A 21,910-nucleotide genomic window follows, 5' to 3' on the forward strand; every position below is an offset into this window, starting at 1 on the left:
TGGATGACCTTTTTTAACTGGACATTTTGCATTTATTCCTTGCTCTCCTATTTTATTTGGTGGGTCAGCATTTTCATCTGGAAGAGAATTTTCTCACATAGCTAAAATTTTAAGCAAGTTTATGATTATTTTCCCTTTCATTCCAGGCCATGGAAATGTCAAGTAAAGATTAGCAGTCCCAAACCCAGTAGTGAGTGACTATTCCAAGAGGGAATAGTCACTTGGACTTGGACTGATCCCAGAGGGTGGCTTGGACATGAGGCTCAAGTGCAGCCAGCAGTGGAAGGACTGACCCTCCTGTCACTCACGTGTCTCCCATCATTTCCCCCCCTCCCTGAGGCTGGGAAGGAAGGCAAGCCCAGCCCCAGGGGGGCTCCAGGCAGTTTTTTCCCAGCAGGATCCCAGTACGTACTGTTGGTGAGCAGGTGGTTCTGCTGGAGAGGGCTGAGCGGGTGTGCACTCCCAAGGCTCGACTGCCCTGACAGTGTGGGGTGGCCAATGCTGTGCTGGGATCCTGTCGTAATGGGAGACTGAAGCTTGTCTTTATCCCAGGAGGATTCACTCCCACCTGCAAAACAGGGCACAACAAACCATGAGTGGCATGTACGTTTATTTAGAGACATTTTGCTTGGTTAGCAATGAGCCAACACTCCTTACCACAGCTGAGCACCTGGCACAGGCACAGCACCTGGAACCTACACCTGAATTTTTCAAAAGCTAAATTAATAAATAAGCACCAGGGAAAAAAATATTTTTAGATGCTTTCAGCATCACCAGCTTTCAAAACACCGGTTTCTGGAAACAGGAAAAGCTAAATGTTTGAGGATGAAATCATCAGTCATGATTAAGAAAATTATCAGAACAGGAACATCTGAGAGGCTGAGTCACAATCTCCGGCTATCATAGGACACGAGGCCACCAGTCCCTGCCAGAGACCCATCTGAGTCCACCCTCCTGCTCATCAGGTCTCTGCACTACCAATCCTGGAGGCACTCGGCCATTCCCTCCCTCCAGTGGCACCACATTCCAGCTGAAATTCACCCCTGAAGAGCTTACAACAGTTTATCCTCGAGCTTTGTTATCTTTGAGCTTCAGTAGCTCCCGCTCCACTGCTGGGCTTGACCCTGGGGATGCCCCATGTGAAATCCTTCACTTGGCTGGGTTAAATGAGCCGGCCACAGGCTGTGCTTGGAAATCATCAATATTCAGGAATTTCAGCTTAGGAGTCCAGATATCTATTATGCACAGTAATTACTGTCTACAGCAAACACAAAGTCTAGAAAACTGAGCACCTGATGTCTCGAATCTCTGTCTAGTCTGCTGAAGACACAGTGTTCTGCAGCAATTTTACAGACTGTAGTTTTTTCAGTATTACACACTTGCATAATAAATTCCTTTTAAACAGCAGGTTAAGTAGAGCATGTTAGTGAATTCCAAAATACATCTGGTCCACAAAACGGAACACCTAAAAAAAGTTAGATTGAACATTTCTAGAGTTAAAAGGTATTTTAAGATCACCCCCCTCTCAGGTACACCCCACACTGTCACTTAGATTATAGATCGTTACAAAAACATGTAACTGCAGTATTGATTTTGTTTTGAATTTATGAACAAGAATCTCAATTAGAGTAAGTAAATAGATTACTGGAGTGCAGCAGATAGAGGCAGAAAGCAAAAAACCATTTTAATTGAATATGAAAGTAACAGAGAGATTCCATTCTTTATGACAACACTTGGCTAATAAACATGATTAATACTGCTAAATGCAAAAGTTTGAAAGATCAGTGATTGAGAAAAAAGGAAAACACTCCATCATTTTAGCACTATGTCCAAGTATGAATTACCTTCCTATAAAAGAGTTGTAATTTGTAAAATGATGAGTAATACACTGACAAAGAAAGATACACTAAATTATGCCATGTGATATAATATAGCATGGTGTAGTGCAGTAATTAGAACTACTACAGTTGAGGCTGTGTCAGCATCTTTGTTATTTAATATACTGTATATCAGCTCTTTCAAATAACATTTGACTGCTATATAGTGTAGAAGTCGTTCACTTTGACTATCGTGAATCTGGGGTGGTATTATTTGGTGTGTTTCACAAGTTAAATGTGTAATTTACGAAGGACTTTCTGAGGAAATGTCAAGCATTTGATTTTATCTAGTGAGTTTTAATCTTCTCCATATGATTTGTCAACAAATTTGACACTTACACTCTATTCTTCCTCAAAAAATGCACATACTTTTCCATGACTTTTTTGCTCAGGAACAGATTTTGTAGCTGTAACTTCTCAGATCAGGGCACTGGCCACAAAAATCAGGCCCAAGACAGTCTGACGGAGATTTCTGAATGAAGAGAAAAAACTGAGCCTGCATCTGAGAAAGTTTCCCTCTCCCCGTGTTCCTCTGCCCCTGGTAGTTCCAGCCCTGAACACAGACGGTCTAAACTCAGCTCATTTAGTTAATTCTGGAAGTTTCTCTTGACTTTCAGAGCTTCGTGGCCCTGAGGCTGCAGTACCAGAGCCCCACCAGTTCGCTGAGCCCAGCTCTACAACCACTGCACATTCCCGAGGAAAATTCCATTATTCCCAATTTACAGATGGAGAACTGCCCTGTGAAGAAAAACAACTTGCTTAAGGAAACCCAGGAAATCTGCAATGGAAGGGGAAACCAAATTTAAATTATGTCACACAGTCCAAATCACTGGACCAGTTCTCCTTACAGATGGGGACAATAATAACTTTTTCCCTCTGCAAATTCCACTTGTAAATCTGCTCCAGTATTCAGTGCCAGCAACACAAGAATAAATTGCAATACACTTATCTCTACAGACCATTCCTGTATTCTTATGTTCCCTATCACTTCTCCTTAGAGAAAGAAAAAAATACAGCCAAGTGTACGATGTATAATAAAAGTGGGTGTTAAATGAAATACATCCTTAGCCTGCAGTACCCCACAGATAACAGCTCCATCTCTCCATCTGGACTGCATTTACTATGGAGTAGGAAGTCTCTTAAAAATAAAATAATAATTAGAACAGTTTTACCTAGAACTGCTCAGGTGTGGAGTGTTTTATCAGGGCAGGGTGATCAGCTGCAACTGGGAAACCTGAGGGGCAGAATCAGGAAGTTCCTCCCCAGTGAGGAAACTGAACTGGAAACGAGTCAGGGCTCATGGTCCTGTTCCTGTGCCCTACACCACACAGAGCTTTGATTCATCCTACCCACAGTCCATTTGCACAGCTAAAAAATAACCATTTTAAAAGAAAATTTGCATTCTTCCCTGGAGCATCTATGCCCATAGGGTAAGAAAAAGATTACATATAAATGTTCAGCAAGCCAGAACCAAATTCACCGTGTAAAGCAAGTATGTAACATGCAAACCTGTGGTGACATACTCAGTCCTTTAAATGCCACGCAATTTAAAAAAAGGTATTTATTTTTGAGCACACGATTTTCTTATTTGGTGACACAGTTGTCAGCATGTTTGATCAGCAAATATATAGCTGGCATGCAACATATCAATGTGTATTTTCAAATTCTTTGTTGCCATAACAATTAGAAGTGAATACATCCAGAAAAACTGAATCCTTCTTAATGCTTCAAATTCGTGTTTAACCACAATTTTTCAGATTTCTGTTCATTGCCATTTTTTGTCCAAATGGGTGCCATCCATAAAGCAAAGATGTCACATTTTGATTTTAATTTTTTTTTTTCTAATTTTCAATCCTGTCTTTTGTATGATGAGCTTATAATATATACAGAGATGTTATTTCAAGTGATTTCTTTTAGGTAGATAAAACATAAGGGGGAAAATATATAGAAAAAAGCAAACATACACTACTAAGAAAAATGAGATAGAAGAGCAATGGGACCTACCTCTTTTATATGAAGAGAAATACAACTTTTTATTTATTTTACATGAGAAAGAATATTTCATTTTAAAATAGTAGTAACTTGATACATGAGTGTCACAGGAATATTATTAGAGCACCCAGAAGTCTGTTATTTGTCAAAACGCCAATACATCATTTATACACTTTACCAAAAGCTTTACGTTTGACACTCTTACCCACTACCCACATGACCTTGCCTCCAACAGATAAAACTGAAGGACAGAAAGGTAATTTTTCCTTATCTTGTTTGCATTCTGGTCGATCTTGTCCCAGAACAGATTGTACTCAGCATTAGAGAAGGGAAAGAGAGACGAGGACCTGCCCCCCCAGAGCTCTGATGCTTCGCAGGTGCACGCACAGAGCTCGTGGGTACCTGACCACAGCCAAGATAAAGGGGAAGACAAGTCTGGGCTGCTTCACCCACCCAGTTCAGAGCACACAGCAGAGGTGTGGTGCAAGCTCTGCTCTCAGATGTGCATCTAAAAGCACAGTATGGGTTAAAGAAAGGCCTGAGTGCCTGCACTGTCCAGGGAAACGCAGTGCAGGGCACAGATGAAGATGGACTCCATGTGGGTGTGGGCAGTTATTTATTATATCATAAATTAAACCTGGTATTTTACCAGTCTGAACAGGTTATTTGAGCTAAGTTATTTACCAGTGCATGAATCTCACTAATGTTAATCTAAGCAGAAATCAGGTGAATCTAGGAGTTAAATCAGAGGTACCACGAATAAACAGGGAAATTCAGCCCAAGCAATACATACACCTGCTGTCAGTGACAGACCCCCACAACCCCACTGGAAGGTGATTTACCATCACATACAGGTCTGTAAGTGAAGTGACTCTGCTTAAGTTTCATTTATTGGAAGGAAATGCGAGTGATAAGCTCAGCTTCATTTTTTCTGAAAATGCTGCTACTCATCCATCATTAACTTTGGGTAAGGTACCTCTTAAAGCCAAAAGTTTTCTAGCAATAAGCCTCTCTGTGCATTTCTGTTCTTCAGAACAAAACCCCAAAATCTGTTGGGTTTTTTCTTTTTTTTTTGGTGAAGACATACCTGTAGTGATTAAATTAGTGTCTTGGTTTTAGGTATTGAAAGATCTCCAGAAAGCAATCAGAGTTCAATTCGGTGACAGTTTCTTTTCATTTGGTTTCAAATTCATTTTATCAGCCTTAAATCTGTCTGGTTGAGCTAAATGAAATCCTCTCTGTCAGAGCTACCTTTGAATTCCACAACCACACTGTTTCAATCTATGTCTGTCATTTTACTTTTTGTTGTGATACATTCCTGAAAAATTGAACTCCAATTGTAAAAAGCAATACCATCTTCAGTGGCCAATTTTATTCTCCAATTATTTTTAAACACATTTTTCATCCTGTTGGGCATATTAAGCGTAACAACAGCTGCAAAGAAAAAAGTATTTAGTGCACTGATATTTCAGCACTGGTAATTCCAAGTATTTCTCACCTCTAACTTCTTTCCTAAATGTCCAGCACATACAGGGCCTTTAAAAATGTTTGGATTATACAGAACCCCATTACTCTCAAAACAACACAGGCCTTTCTGCCAGCACTCCTAATCCCTGTGTTTTCTGGTGTTCCAGACTATTTTACCAATATCCCAATCTCTCACCCTGATATTAGGGAAAATGGTCACTTTTCTGGTCTACACAGAATATCCTCTGCACAAACATTTCCGCCTACAACTTTCAGTCAACGTTTTCGTGGCATCAACCTTTGAGTGTCGCAGGAAGATAAGATTAGGTCAGAAACAATTTTTGTCATATTTGATAAACTGAGAATCTCACTGCAGGAAGGTCAGGAAGAGACCACCCAGGTCTCATACCTGGTCACCTGTCAGTTTCCTGTCAGAAAACCATAAAACTGCTCTGGGTCAGGATTATGACCCATTTAACCCCAAATTCTGTCCCTTGTACTGGCAGTAGATAATGTTATTTACAGAGGCCACACAAGTGTGGACACTTTGTGTGGTCCCTTATTACTCCCAAATGAAATTTTTGACTTTAAAAATGGGAAGAAGATTTTTAATCAGCCCCCAAAATCATTACACCCATCTGAAAATCTGAATGGCAGATCTGCAATGCATCTAAAGCCTTAATCCATGGATTTGTCTGCCTGTGGCTATTTGGCTGTATCAACTTTTGGATTGTGCCCTACAAGAGAGCCATGAAAGTGTGTAGGGTAGGATATTAAAACTCAAGAAATCCAGTGATGGCTTTACTGGGCTACTTCCAAAAACTTATCAAGTGGTTCAGCAGATGTAATTACTGCTTAGCCCTGCCAAGGCTTTGAAATGTGCCCATTAATTCAGCAATTCCCAATCTGTCCATCAGTCAGTCATACTTAAAAAATATGTCTGTCAGGACTTAGGTGAAGTAATCTGTTGATAATTACACAATAAGAAGGCATCTGAAATCTGAATATCATTTCTAAACTTCTCGGAAAGTCTTGATGACAGGAAAATCAAAGTTTATTTCACAGCAAACAGGACATTGAAGGTAACTGGGAATATGTCAGAATATTTGATGCCAATTTAATTAAGAACAATTAATTCCAGGAAGATACTTTTTGAGAAGATAAAAGCAGAGCTGCAATATTTATCTAGGAACCTAACCATCCCTCTCAAACCATCGACTGCCTCCTTTAAAGTGAACAAAGAAACAAGAAGGTGGTAAATGAAATGCGTTCTGAGGTTTCAACGTGCTGATGGATGATTCTGGTGCTGAAGCACAGCCCCAGACGAGCCTCCTCAGTGCCAGTTACCTTGGCAGCTGTGGCTGTCCTTGCATGGGCCTTTCCAGCCAAAACGAAATCTCACCATTACAGCCAGGTGCTCGGTGTCCAAGGCTCTGAACAGCAGAAAACCTGTTCTCCCTCTCACACCACACAGAGCCATTCATCCCTGCAAACTGTATTCCCAAAAATGCTCCTAAAACACAACCAAGAATTTTCTACTGTTTTCTGTGACCAGTGTAGGTGAACAACTGGCTGCAGCAATTCAACTTCAGTATCACCTTCAGTACCGGCAGCTGTACTCTGGAACACCAAATACACCTCAGTGATTCAACTTCCACAACCACAGCACCCTGTGAAAGTTACATTTAACAAGACAAAACATCAGATTGGCAGAAATTTAGACATGAACTCCTATAAAAATTGTCACTAAAATGCACTGGTACTCACAAGCACCTCTCAGAGCTAGATACCTGTACCTGCACTGTATGAAAAACCACCTTGTGTTATTTGAAGGTGTGTTTTGGGAGGATTAACTTGGCATTTGTTGTCTTCCCCTGACATCTCCTAGTTCTAGTGGTGGATTAAATAGTAAGTTATGAAACTCTATTCAGTTTCTTCTATAGAACGTGAAGTACATTTTTAGTAACAACTGCGTGACTTTATTGCTATTTATTTTTCTATACAAAGATAAGAATGACGTACTAGAACATGGTATCTCTTCTGGTTTAGGACCATCAACAAAAAACCTGTATTCTACTGCAGGACCACAGCCTGCCTTCAGAAACACATTCATTTCACAGAGAGAAAGAAGGTCAAAATTCTGGTCTGTCATGTTTTTATTACTGTTGATGATGCACAAGCCAGAAATAAAACAGCTTAACTTTCAGATCTTGAATACAGTTTGCAGGGCTGCCTGCCAGAAAGGATAAAACATACATCCTTCTGAACTCCACCACTGCAGCCAGCAAGCGGGGAACCAGGATTTGTATTCCAGTGATGATCATCACCCATAGCCTCACTCACCACAATTTACAATTTTCTGCCTTGTTTCAAATTACTTAATATTCTCCCATATTTAAGAACATACTGAAAGAACCACTGAGATACATCTACTGTGTATTTTTACCATGACTGTAACTAGGCAGATAGTTTAGTTTGACCCTGAGAGGCTTTGAGAATATCTTGACATCCAGGGCAGACAGGTAACTGTTACAAACCCAGGTTACTTGAGCTTCAACAATTCACCATTTACTATTTCTTTGAAATAATTATTAAGAACAGTTCAAGTTACAGATGGCAATCTGCTGAGTTAATCTGCAGTGACATAAATGGATCATGTATTTATAATCTTCTCAAAATCTCCTAATACTAAAAAATTACATATAATACAAAGTATAGAATAAAGTCTGTGGCCTTAACACACACCTGGACAGTCTTCCAAACCTCCAGCATCTGCACCAAACTCACTGGAGATTTTACCAGAGAATGAGAGGCTGCCAAGGGATGCCCAACACATTTTTATGTAGAAGAAGGGCTCTAGTGAGATTTAGTGCCACAGTCCCAGTTTCTACAAAGGATCAGTGAGTGCAGCCTCTTGCACAGTTCCACCAAGCTGTGGCAGGATGGGACCTCTGGCCAGGTACACATCCATTCTGAAGGTGCTCTGTTTCTTACACCTGACAGTCAATCCCTTGCACTAAACACTTCTGATTTCCAAACAACTGAGAGCGCTGCCAGAACCAAGAGAGCCCGTGAGAAACCCAATCCACACAAAAGGTCAGCAGGGACATCTACTGTGTTCCACTTAATGCCAGCCTAAAAATAACACACAAAACCCCCCTGGAACTACTTTAGCAGCCAACTTTGTATTTCCTTCCCCAACCACTTTCATTTGTGCTCACAGTAATATCTGAATAGGTTCCTACCACAGCACTTGGACATCCCACACATTCAATCCATCTTTGTTTTTCAGAGCATTTTTCTCCTTCAGCAAGCCTGGCCACTGGGTATTCCCATCTCCTCCAGGAATACCAGTGGGAGTTTTGCATTAGATTCTCTAAGGAGAAGATCAAACCCCTAGAAATGATCAACAATGTCAAATAAACCATTCAAGAAAATACATCCGAAACTTGTTATTGTGTAAAGGATACTCTTGTCTTCAAACTAGCATTTCTTTCTGAGCTATACAAAACAATAAATAACAACTACTATCAGAACAAACATTATTAAAATGTTGATATCAATACCTGATAAAGTGAAAATACTTCTTAAGAAGAGAAAGTGAGAGGTTTCTGCAACAAAACAGAATAGCACAGTGCCAAGCTAAACTTAACTAAGCTTGAGGTTTTGGACAGGATTCATTTCTGCTTGTGGTATAAGTATGCACCACCTTGATTATCATTTAAAAAAATATTGACAGCTTGCCTTCTCATACCAATGCCTGGTAACAAATTCCAAATGTTTTGTCACATTTCTTGTGAGCAATGCCATCTGCCAGAGGTGGCATTTCATGGCTGTTTACCCTGACTCCCTCCAAGAATTCATCTGCCACTATCTAATGCTGCCTGAATAAAGGGGATTAAGACTCTGATGCAACAGAGACTATTGATAATTTGGTATAATTGGGAAGAAATGAAGATAAATGAGGTTGAGGATGGAGAGGCAATTAGTTGAGCTGCCTGTACAGCTGTGTTCTCGGCCTGGCTCCCCTGGCCTTTTCTTTGGTGAGGTACGTGCAAATTAAATGTAATGACAAATACACTCTTCCCAAAGCTCTTTAGTTTGCAAAGCTTAAAGATCTGTTTTTCACTTCTGAGATTCTGGGCAGTTTTCTGTTTAAAAAGAAAAAGGACAGAGGATCCCACTCTCTGCTGAGGTTTTTAAAGAGATGCATTTTGTCCCAGCACACCTATGGCAAAGTACCTGTGGTTCCAGCTCAGCATTCCCAGCGCTCCAAAGCCCAGGGCTTTGTCCAAAAAGTGAAGGATTCTGCTCCCTCAGTGCCACAGACAGCCTTGGTCATTCCACAGCTCCAAATGTCTTCATTACCTCTGTTCTGCAAATATCCTCTACCCACATAATTGGTCAAGCAACAACCCCAAACCATGATCCCCCCTAAAGCCAAGCCCCACAGTTTGCAGCTGAACCTCCACTTTATAAATGATGCCAGTTTTTAAAAATACTGGTCCAAAAAACCTTTGAAACTTCTAAAATACACATTTTCCTCTACAAAACATCTTGGAAGTGGTAAGATTTTTTAGTCATAATACAAAGACAGCTACTCAGATAAAAGCCTTAGTTCTAAGCTACATTATTCAGGTGAGGCCAAGTAATCAAGCTTGAATATCTTGGAAGATATTTAAATCTCAAGTGAACATGGTCAGACTACAAACCTCCAAATTAGAGGGCACAAATCTGCAGTCTGATTTGCAGTTCTTATTTCAAATATACTGAGATACGTTCATACATAAACATGTAGAAATGCACCCATATGGGGTTTAACATAAATGTAAAGTAACATACATTTGCCACAAGAAATGCCACTACATGTTTCACATAAAACTCTAACAGTTTTTCATAAATGTCAAATAATGCAAGATCCCTTTTAGAAAGAAATCCAGTATTTGCAGAGGCAGCTTTGGCTTACAGACATGTTTGCCCGACTACCCAGCACATGTTAATTTTCTGGTTTCATGTACAGGTGATTCTATCCTAGTTAGGTCTTAGATGAAAGGCTTCATGAAACTGCACTTTTTTCTGCATCCATGCTGTCTCCAGTTATTTAAAAAAAGTATTTTATGGATTACTTGAAAAATGCTCCTTAGATAAAGACAAAAGCCCAGTATCAGTGCACAGAAGAGATTTTAGAAGCCAAATGTTACGTATCTTAAAAGATTAACAATTTAGTAGATTTATTTTGTAATGAATTGTCAATATAGCTGCTTTTTATTATACAATACAAAGAGTACAGTGTTTCTTGTAAATTCTCAAAGCTAAAATCACTTGAAGTTATCTCTTTTCAGCCTCACAGAACTCCTGCAAAATCCAGTGATTTTCTGCAGAAGAAAAACCTTGCTCAACCTCAACAGTGTGCTCTTCCCTGCTACCTGGAGGTCAACCAACATTTCAATTTAACTCTACCTAATGTACTCTTTCATTTTGGATTAGGTTTCTACAAATGCCAAAAAAAATAGCTCACTTTTTATGAGACAAACATGCCAGGATGAAAAAAAAAAATTATACTTACATTTATTTAAATCGACCTTGTTTTGCCTTAGTGAGGCTGTAAATTTGGCTGAGGTTAAACTGTTCCTTTCTGCAAAACCAGGTTTTAGCACGTAGCTCAGAACAGTGATTTTTTTGTTAGTCTGCAATATTCCAAGTGCATACATTACACATGTAAAGAGCCCGGTCTTTCCCAAAACCCTCCTCTCCTCAGCTTTTGGGAACTCCAGGAAGCCTGGCCTGATCCCTCCCACCTCATTCCTCATCACAGGTACAGCAAGAGCTGCCCTGGAGGAACAACCTCAGGATGGAGACCCACACTCAGCCAGGAAGGGAGGAGGATGGGGGTGCAGAAGGGAAGGGAAAGGAAAGGGAATGAGGTGGGGAGAGGGAAAAGCAGGCCATGACCCACTCGAGCACAGGCAAAAGGAGAAAAGGTATCCAAAGTGCTCCCCAAATTCCATGGATTCCTACACAGAAAGAGTGGTGAGGTAAAGAGAACTCCCACAATGTAGAAGGTAGGAAAAGGCAGTGAGAAGGAGAAGAGAAGGAGAAGAAGGAGAACGAGAAGGAGAAGGAGGGAAAAAGGAAAAAGGAAAAAGGAAAAAGGAAAAAGGAAAAAGGAAAAGGAAAAAGGAAAAGGAAAAAAAAGGAAAAAGAAAAAAGAAAAAAAAGAAAAAGAAAAAAAGAAAAAAGAAAAAAGGAAAAAAGGAAAAAGGAAAAAGGAAGCTGAAATAAACACATGAAAAAATTGACAGTGGCATGAACAGGACAAAAAGCTGATAATAAAATACTCTGTTTTCCAGGTTCATTTTGCTTGGTTTCCCCACTTCCACATGAAGACACTGCCGTAACTCCCTCTTCTTCCCTTATCACATGGACCTTCCTCAGAGGTGAGTGCTCCTTCTCTCTCCATCCAAATCCTGTCCTCAAATCATCCAAAGTGACAGACTCACGATGACTGAAAGGGATTAGGGGAAGCTCTTCCTAAGAAAATACCCTGTATTTTTATAGAGTCCCTTCTCACTGCTGTTCAAATGCCTCTGTGGTTAACAATGGGGCTAAACATGAGTTCAGCTTTGCCTCTCTCAGTTCTGAAAATAAGAATCACCCAAGCTGAGGCATCAAATCAGACAACACCAGTTTGGACTCAATGATCTTGGAGGTCTTGTTCCAACACTGAGGATTTTGTGGTTCTATAAGAGAAAGTATACAGCACACAACAGCCTTTTGACTGCTGGAGTTTCTTCTTCATTTCTTTGTACCCTAAACTGCTCATTTTCCCATTTTATAATGGTACCTGCACCAGTATTAAATAATATTTATAAGCTAAACCAAGAATTTTATTACAAAGGTAACTGTAATTTCTCAAATGCAAAGCCAGAACTGAAAAAAGAAGTAACTGAAGAAGTATTTCTGCAATTTGCAGATGATTAAATTTTGAAGGTGAGATGTTGTATAACGGCACCAACCATTTATTAAGTTGACTTGAAGAGCTGTAATTTGTGGTGTTTGCCCAGCAGAGCCAGCACACAGCCGTAACTGATGATCAGGGATAATGGCCACGGATTTCAGCACATTTCCAGGGCTCCCTGCTATATGCTGAGAACAACAATATCAAAAGGTTCCTCTCTCCAGCACTGCTGGTGTCAAGGTTAATGAGCTAAAACTTGTTAAATTGATATTACCAAACTAATGACTTTTTTATAGGATACTGCATGGATTTTGACACACAGGCTAATGTGGAATATTGCTGGTCTTAATTGAATTAGAAGTTATTGCATGTATACAATTAAGATAACTAAAACTGGGGGAGCTGTGACCACACTATCATCACATACCTCATGTGCTTCAAATAATACAGAAATATAGAATCCCAGATTGGTTTGTGATGGAAGGGACCCTAAAGCCCATCCACTGCCACCCCCTGCCATGGGCAGGGACACCTTCCACTATCCCAGGGTGCTCCAAGCCTCGTCCAACCCAGCCTTGGAAACTTCCAGGGATGGGGAGTTCTCAACCTCTCTGGGCAACTTCAGACTTTTAAATATGAAATTATTTAAATAATACAAACATTATTGTAAAATATTTTTACATCAACCACACCAAGTGTTAAGGAAAAGGAAAAACAAATGTCTGGAGTCTCCATCCAAAAGAGATGAACAAACAACAGGAAAAAAATTTAATGAATTATATTAAAAAGCAAGGAGCTTACAAAAAATAAATTGCATTTGTAGATGATTAAATTTTGAAAGTGAGATGTTGCATAACTGCACCAACCATTTATTTCAGTGCCATAACTGCATCTAATAAATAAAATACTTATTTTTAATGCAAACTGAAGATACACTGCTATCCTCATGACTTAGATTTTCCATTTACATAGTACAGGGGCAAGGTTTGGGCTGTAATTATTCGAGGCAGAAAGAAGAGCTGTTAGTTAGTTGGAGAGAAAATCAGTATCAGCTGTGAGCAATAGGACAATGCAAATATTTCTTCTACAGACAGAATCACTGAGTTTAAATTCAGAGAGGCTCATTAGAGATTATCCTCCCAAATATAAGATACCTGCAAGTTTCATGCAAATTCCCTTTCGTTTCAGTAGTACTTTTGTATTAAAGTTCAATTTATCACTGACACAGAAATGCCATTTAACACACAGGATATACCCAGATATGCTTGGTGTTTAAAAAGTGAAATTAAGGATCTTATTCATGCTACTCTGGCTTCTTCTAAATTACTTTTCTTCCTGGATCTAAGACTTTACAGAGAAAGAGAATAAAGTTGGACTCAGCTTTCAAAAACTATCTACTTTGTCAAAATCCAGAAAAATAGAAGAGGTGCTGCAAACAAGGGGGAATATTTCTCTAAGGATGAAATGCCAAAATCCCCCTCACATCAAATTCTTAGAGACAGTCAATCAACAAACAGATCTATAGGAACTTGCAAGACACTTCTTCCTACTGCCTTTCCAACTTCCATCTGAAATATGAGAAAATGAATCACAATTTAACTAATATTATAAGCTTTACAGGAAAAGGAAAAAAAAGCAGCTTCTGATGGCCCATGACATCAGTAATTGAATATACAGCTCTTACACAGTTTCACTAGTCCCGAAGTTTCATTGTCTCTATCTTTAAAACAGCCTTAAAAAGAAGAATCTATTCTAATTTTTATATTGTACAAATGTAGAACAGTCACAAACCCCCCCAATTTCCAATGTTTTAAATATCAATGCCTGTCTGATCTTAAAGGGAAGCTCAACATTTATGCCTTGTCTTGGTGATAAAGTTCATGAATATATAATGAGAGTGGAACAACTCTGCTACTGATTAAATGTCAAAAAAGGTTTTATTGTCAAATATATTGTAAATACAGAAGATATACAACAAAGAGCATTAATTGCAGATGGCTGTGTACAGCTTAAAAAATGCATGGCATCAAGACAGGAAATGCTGATTTTCAGTTTCAACTATCAATTTTAATTTACCTTCAGAATGCACCTTCAGTCAATGTGTACAGAGAGAATGAACCATAAAATGGCCAAACTCAACTGAACTAAATGCTCCGCATTCAAGGGCACATGCTAGTCTATGTCCTAGGCATACACAGCAAAATTACCCAAAATTCTGGATCTTTTACTAGAATTTGTCTAAACTTTTCTTTAAGATTTAAGAGCACACAATGTGAAAATCTGGTGAGGACAGAGGAAAGGCTGGAATATCCATCCTCAACTCAGAATGGGGTTTGACTGCCTGGGTAAATTTAAAAAATAAGAATTAAAAAATATCTGGAGTCTGTAATAGACTGCAGGTGAACACAGGTCAGCAAAACCCTGCTGCCAGGAAATGCCAGCAGAATGAGTTCCACTCATTTATAGGAGATCACTGTCTGTACAATGGGAGGAATTCTCTGTCTCTATCCCGTCCCACACTCCTGCCCAGAGCACCGGCCTTGACCGAGGCACTGCCCTGGGCTGGGGACCAGGAGGATCTGAATCACCTGGAGAGAGGCCAGGGGAGCACACGGAGAACTGAGCAGGGATGAGGAAATCCTCAGTGTGAGTCTTCAGAAGAGCAGGTCGTTCAGTGGAGGGAAGGGACAACAGGCAGGAGCTCACTAATTGTCTTCACTAGCTAAAGAACATGTTCAGTCATAAAGAGGAATAAATTGTTCTCTGCAGCCACAGACTACAGGACAAGATGCAGCAAGGAAAGACTTAACAAGGAAGACTTCAGGAAAGCATTAGGAAAAATGGCCATGATCAGCAAGCCTATGAAATTTCTAAAATTAAGCTGGGCAACTGTCAGTCAGACAGGAGGCTGGCAGAGTTGGAGTGTGGTAAGGAAATGAGTCTGAAAGCGCTGGTTCTGATGATCCTGAACACCACAGACTGCAACACAGAGACCACACCCAGAGGCAGAGCCATCCTGCAGGGTGGAACTGTCCTGAACTCACCTGGCCACCCCAGAACTGCACCTCACACCCGAGCCAGCTGTGAGCAACGTGACCCCCACCCTGCAGGTACAGCCTGCAGTGCCCACCCACAGCAGAGCACTGCACTGAGCTCCTGCAGAGCTCCTACACTGCAGAGCCTGCCTCCAACACACAACTGGCCAACCTGAAATACCTATTAATTAGTTCCCAGGTAGCATAGTATTGGTTGAGTTTCCAAAATAATAAAGCACTTGAAATGTGTATTAAAAATCCATGCACTTTTCCTTTAGATTACGGACAAATTAGTAGCTTCAATTATACGGTGCCAACAACATTTTCTTCTCCATGACTAAACGGACCAGGTTTTAATACTCTTCAGTGATCTTATTAATTTAAATTAACCTTCTAACAAATTAAGAATAAGAACTTCATTTGAGGAAAAGATGTCGCAGCCATGGAAATTAAAGCCTCTGGTGAATAAAGGTAAATTTACTCTTGGTCCGAGACAACATTGCTGGTCCTTCCTAATTGTAACTATAATGATCTGATAAATTGCTGCTCTTGTATACAGTCAGGGGTTGGGTTTTTTTAAAAGGAGCTAAAAACACAGACTACCCACCTGTATCTATTTTTAATTTGGTAATGACTGTACTTGCTAAAATTCTACCAAAATGTCACTCACAGCTTTGGATTCCAGCTTTTTTTAAACAGAATATGGAGCAGAAAGCATAACCTATTATGCAAAACTGTCAGATGCTTACTTTAAAATCACAGAAATAAATGCATATTCCTGATTTTCTCATGGATCAAAACTTCATTAAAGGAAAACAAAACTTGAATCTAACTGCTCAAGAGAGCCAAGGTATTCTATAAAAAGCAGTAGGGTTCTGATCTGTGTGTGTCCTGCTTACCCACACAGCCCCTGCTCCACAACTAAGGGATGCCTCGTACTCTGTGGGTGCAAGGAAAGGCAAAATTACTGGAGACCACGGTGACTTCTGTCTCATCAAATTCACAGATCAGCCAGACATTTCAACAGCACCAACTGTTGCAAGGAAAACTGCTATCGAATCTCAGCTGCAGAAATGTCAGCTCAGGGCACGCCACACAAATCTAGTGCTGAATCCTTAACTAAAAACCCACATTATTAAAATTTTGGGGGGATCAATGCTACTCCTTTAAGTGAGAAAATATTCCAAATAATCACACCACAAACATTTCTTGCCTCAAATATAAATCAACTGTACGTTAGGGGACTTTTTTTAAAAATCTGATTAAAATTGCAATTCATGAGACTCCTGCTGTTGGCAGCTGTATCACCATCAATGACATCCTTTGGGGGACTCTCAGCATGTGGCCCACATCAAAGGTAATATGCCAGTTTTCATCCTAACTTATATGTGCCTTAACAAGAACAAGAATGTTCCAGACTTTACAGTGTAATTAAAATATTGAAGTACTTTCTATTGTTAAAATATCATTGATGGGAGACTGAAGTGCACTCACTACTTAACAAAGGCAACTATCACTAATACTTGCTTTTACTGAATTCTTCACAGGATTCCTCACATCCTCACACCCTGCAATGGGAAATTAAACCAACAGAGTTTGAACATGTTACTCTGTGCCAAAATGATTAGCAGAGGAGATACTGTGGAAACAAGAGTACATACAAGGACCTGGAAAGAAAAAAAAAAAAAGGATGTGTCAAACATTTGGTATTTTCCTGTTCTTTGGTAGCACTGTGGAAAGCCTGCAACCCCTGAGCACTCCTGGCACCCCTCACTGCCACGGTTCTGCTGGTCAGTGGATGCTGCCTGCTCCTGGGTCTGCTTTTGCTTTGTCCAAGGATGTTTTAACATCAAGTTCAAGCTGCATTTCAGAGGGGCAGACCTGGATCACTGTTTTCCCTTTCCTTGCCTTTGTAAGCAAGCCCCAGGCAGGAAGGCAGAGGTGCCTCCTCCTCCTGCCGTGGAGAGCAGGACAACCTCTCCACACTGTGTCCTTCAGCAGCCACAGGACCCAGCTAAAACATCAAAACTGGAATGGTTTTCCTTCTCAGGTGTGGGGCATCCAATCTGCCTTGGTCTTCATAAGATTTTATACAAGAAGTCTTAAATTGGGTGCATTTCTGGTAAGTATCACTCCCCACAGTGCCGTGGAGTCCCTGTACCTTGCAGATGAACGTGAGATCTTGTCTTTATGGGGACACTTTAGAGTCACCTGCTTTCCTTCAGCACGCCAGTACTTCAGCTACCACCAACAAAAACGAGAATTATAACCACAGAAAAAAATGTAGCCTTGGCTCTGGAGAGACCAAAATGATTTATGACATCAAGACCTAGTAAAGAGAGTAATACTCTGAAGGGACTGTGTGAGCTCAGAGCGCACTCACATCTTTTGTGCCCACTCCTAATTACTTCATTTACGACTGGAAAAGTGTTTTAACAGACAAAATTAATTATTTCGAATAATCCTTCTGAAATATGATATGCATTTTAATTGTATGCACCCCATCATTAATTAAAGTTCTCTACCTTTTGGTGCATTCATTCAAAGATTGTATCAGAGACAAAGCAACAATTATAAGAAGATTGTTTACTAAAATTAAAAATACATCTAAAGGGTTAACATACTCTTGTGATACACTTAAAAGTAATACTAAAATGTTTTCATTTGAGTTTTTACTAGACATTATTTTTCCACTCTTTAAAATCAATCTCTTTGTTCCAGGAACACATTTCCTGTCAATAAAATGAAAAATGATATAGATTTAGGAGGATAGGGGTCTCAGCGTAGCATCTCTCATATTATTATTCCAGTATCATCTGTTACAAAGTAAGACCAATTCCCACATCTAATTACAAACAGGATTTCAGAGTCATTAAACAAAATACATTTCCATTAGTGCTGCTGTAAGAAGATAGGGGAAAAAATGAAGATTAGTTCATGCTGCACCTCTGTTTTTCAAGCTTTGAAGATTCAGACCTCTGCACTCTGAGACTATAAATTTGTAAAGGATCTGAAAGGTGACAGACCTGTGAAAGCTCTCAATTCTCCTCCGTTTAGCCATACCATTTGCATTTTGTCATTAGTTTATCTTTTGCTGCACTTAGTTCTGATAGCAGATATGGCAAGAATCTGGAGAGGTTGTTTATGATCACGCCGTGTGCACCCAGAGGTATTTGATTTGGCGTTAGGCAGGGCTTTTTAATAGATATGAATCTTGATTTTCTGTATTAAATTTGTTCCAGCAAAAGTTAGAAATCATTGCAAGGAATTCTGTCTTTATTTAAAAAAAACCCAAACAATTACTTTATGCTCTGGATAAAAAGGAACAACAGTTCTTTGACTTTGAATAAGATAACAACCAAAATGTAATGAGGAAACAGACTGTGTGAGATGCTTAACTGCTGAAATATAAACTTACAAGTATATATATTCTCCATTTGTAAACACTTAGCAGTATCTAATATCTAATAGTCATGAATCCATTTAAAATATACCCTTGAGAATTTCCCACTCAAAAAGCATTCACACAAGCCAGAGCTTCAAGAGTTAATAACAACTTTTCTAAAAAGAGGCCAATATAAGATAAAACCAAAATTTGCTTGTTCTTTAAACCAGTTTACATTAGCTCATGATGCTATATAAACACTGTCAATTTCATCATGATAAGCATCAAAAACCTGAAAGAGAATTCCTCTCACAGAGAAAGATGCCTCAGAGTTACAGAGAAGAGCACAGAGAATTTCATTTTTAAAGCTTGTCTGGAGTTATATTTCCTTTATTAGTTTTAAAACTAAAGCCAGAGCTACTTCCCATTTCTCACAGTTGGGTGTCAGTCAACCCAAATATGTAAATATTAGCTGATGTACCAACATTTATGTGTGAATCATTTACATTTACTACAAAGTATTTATGTTCGTATTTCAATGAATACTTTAAAAAATACAGTGAAATTATTCACATGCATTCAATAGGTAACTGCTTAAGAATGTACCTAAAATGGGACCTCAAAAAAGTTTGCAGATAAAAAATTCACTTTTGCACTCCACTGAAACTGGGGTTCACTAAAGCCTCCAAAAATTCTTGCTGCTAAACCCTGCCCAGTGCTGGGGTAACACAGCACAAAATATCCACTGACACTCACTCTCCAAAAAACCACAATTTGCCACCAAAATAGATACCTGCATCTTATTTCCAAGCTTCCCACATGGAGACTGGGTTCTTGGGATAACTGAGAGTATCCCACTAGGAGGGAACAGGACAGAAAACAGCACGGTGCCAACAAGGTACAACTGACCCAAACAAACAGCATTTGGCTTCCTGGCTAATGCTTGAGGAGTTGTTACTTTAAAATAAAACGGAACATCAGCCTCTTCCTCCAGGATTATCAGCGCCTGGCCCCAGGGAGGCCTCACTTACATCATCCATAGGGAATTCTCTGCTCGTGTCATTCCCCAACCACAGACGTTTTCTGACAAGCAGCGGTGGGGAAAGCTTTTCAAAGCCCCCATGTTATGAGAATGTTTGAGTTCCTTCACTCCACTTTCACTGAAAAAGCTTAAATAAACTTCCTCACCATCACTTCCACGTGGGTTCAACAAAGTTCCACGAAACCACACCTCCAAGGCAATGTATGGAAGCACATCCTGAAATCCACTGAGTGTCGCCACTCCCTGAATCTCCTTTGGGGGTGGTGTCCCTGGGCCAAACCCCCCCTGCGCAGATCCTGTCCCCACCAACAGGGGCCAAACATCCCCTCTGTGCCTCTTCACCTTCCCATCCTCACCCTCACCATCACCAGCACAGGTACTGCCTACAAAAACAGCACAGAAGTCCCAATTTTTAGGATAAAATGTTTTAATGTGTCTGCTCGGGCTGGAGTCAAGTCTAGTTTTTGGACGAGACAGCACACAACTCAAAACATGTTAAAATTCTCTCTTGCTTCAAGACTGCACACATCCCTCCTGGCCAAAGGACAGTTTAAGAAAATTCGTAACTATTTAAGAAAATTCGTAATTCTCTGCTCAAGTAACAAAAACACATTTGCCTTAACAACAGGAAAAATGACTTCATGAAATCTACATGGTACTCGAGGATTAAAAAAAACTGTTCTCTGGTCCTGTCATTTTTACATTCTTACAATAAAATAACAGCCTTGGCATCCTGCTTTTCAGAAGAAAAGACCTACCTCTTTTGACTTTTCAAGCACTTGAAAATTTTAAAAGAGAAAAACTAAAAAATGCTGACCGTGTAATAGCTGGGTATTCATGGTGGGTGGAGAACATGAAAGGTTACAATATGGATCTGTGCCTACGCGTTTCTTTTCAACTTGAGCAGCATCCTCCTGCTTCTGCTAACTCGGCAATCATACAGCTGACAGATTTCTGGGTTTTCTAAATAATGCATGGGATTTTCTTTTAACATGTCAGTGCAAAAGTATCAATTCTGCCCCTGTGTCGTTTGTGATGCTGATTTTCCTTGACAGCATTCCATTAAACCAATGAGTTTTTTCCCTCCTGATGGTTCCTTAAATATTCCTCCGAGTGATGTATTTGTGGTTTTTTAAACAGATTGTGAAGGATGTTTGCATTTGTGAGAAAACTGCATGGCAGGTACTGAAGGGAAAGAAGGATAAAAAGATAACACTTTCTTTTCCTATGAAGAGCTTTTTCTCTGATCCTCATATGCCAAAAGCTTGGGTGTTTTTCCTTTCTTTTCTGCCTAACTTAGCTCCTTGTCTGGAAATTAAGCAACAAGACTCTACATACAGAATAACATTTTGACTTCCTAAGGAAATACCACTGAAACACTTAGTACTGTTTGATATCTCTCCTGGGAAAGCAAAACACATTTATTAAATCATGCATGCTAACTCCAAAAGCCACCAGAAGGAAATACCTGCTTTATTCTTCGCTCTGAGGTTCTGCACACACAGCTCCTGTCACGACTGCCATGCACTGATCCTTCTTTGCTCAGGCAGCTTGAGGGACGTCGAGGTAGCATTACCCACTCTCTATTTTACAATCTATCCTACACTTGTACAAATTACCTGCTGCCATGCCATTAAAAATAAAAGCTCTGATTTCAAATAAATTCCAAATCTCCCTAAGCAATGACATGCTAATTTCCAGAACACACCTCGCCTGATTTTAGCATTTTAGCATTGCACAATGATGAAGGAGCTCATCTTTGTAAACACTTCTGTGCAACCAGGGAGCTTTTGTTCTATTTACCTTATTTCTACAGAACAACAAATCTGGCTACGTGGCTGGGCTGGGAGTGAGCAGGAGTCAGCTGCCAGCTGCTCGCTCCAGACCTTCCTCACCTCCCAAGGGGAATAGGAAAGGCCACAGTCACTCCTGGCAACCCTCAAGTGCCACCAGCAAAAGGTCTCCTCTCCGGGGACCCACCTGGAGGAGCCAAAAAAGGAGGAACAGGATCACAGAAGATTTATGGCCACCGGGTATTTCAGACTCCAGAGGGATGGATTTCTCCCACATCCACACACCTTTGTCCCCAACTGCCTGGTTCTCCAAATTCAACCTTCCTGCCCCAGTCCTACCAGAAGATGGAGAGGGACACTA

General features: G+C 40.0%; 1 protein-coding gene across 4 annotated transcripts in view; it reads right to left on the minus strand.

Annotated features, from left to right (window-relative positions):
• Positions 1-21,910, minus strand: part of DACH2 (dachshund family transcription factor 2) — a 250,069-nt gene that overhangs the window by 60,192 nt on the left and 167,967 nt on the right. For all 4 annotated transcript variants that reach the window (XM_032124108.1, XM_032124106.1, XM_032124109.1 and 1 more), the window contains exon 4: positions 413-568. In XM_032124108.1, the coding sequence (XP_031979999.1) occupies positions 413-568 (156 nt within the window). The remainder of the gene's footprint in view (positions 1-412; positions 569-21,910) is intronic.

The sequence above is a fragment of the Corvus moneduloides genome, chromosome 14, assembly GCF_009650955.1.
Source record: "Corvus moneduloides isolate bCorMon1 chromosome 14, bCorMon1.pri, whole genome shotgun sequence".
NCBI classification, from domain to species: Eukaryota; Metazoa; Chordata; class Aves; order Passeriformes; family Corvidae; genus Corvus; species Corvus moneduloides.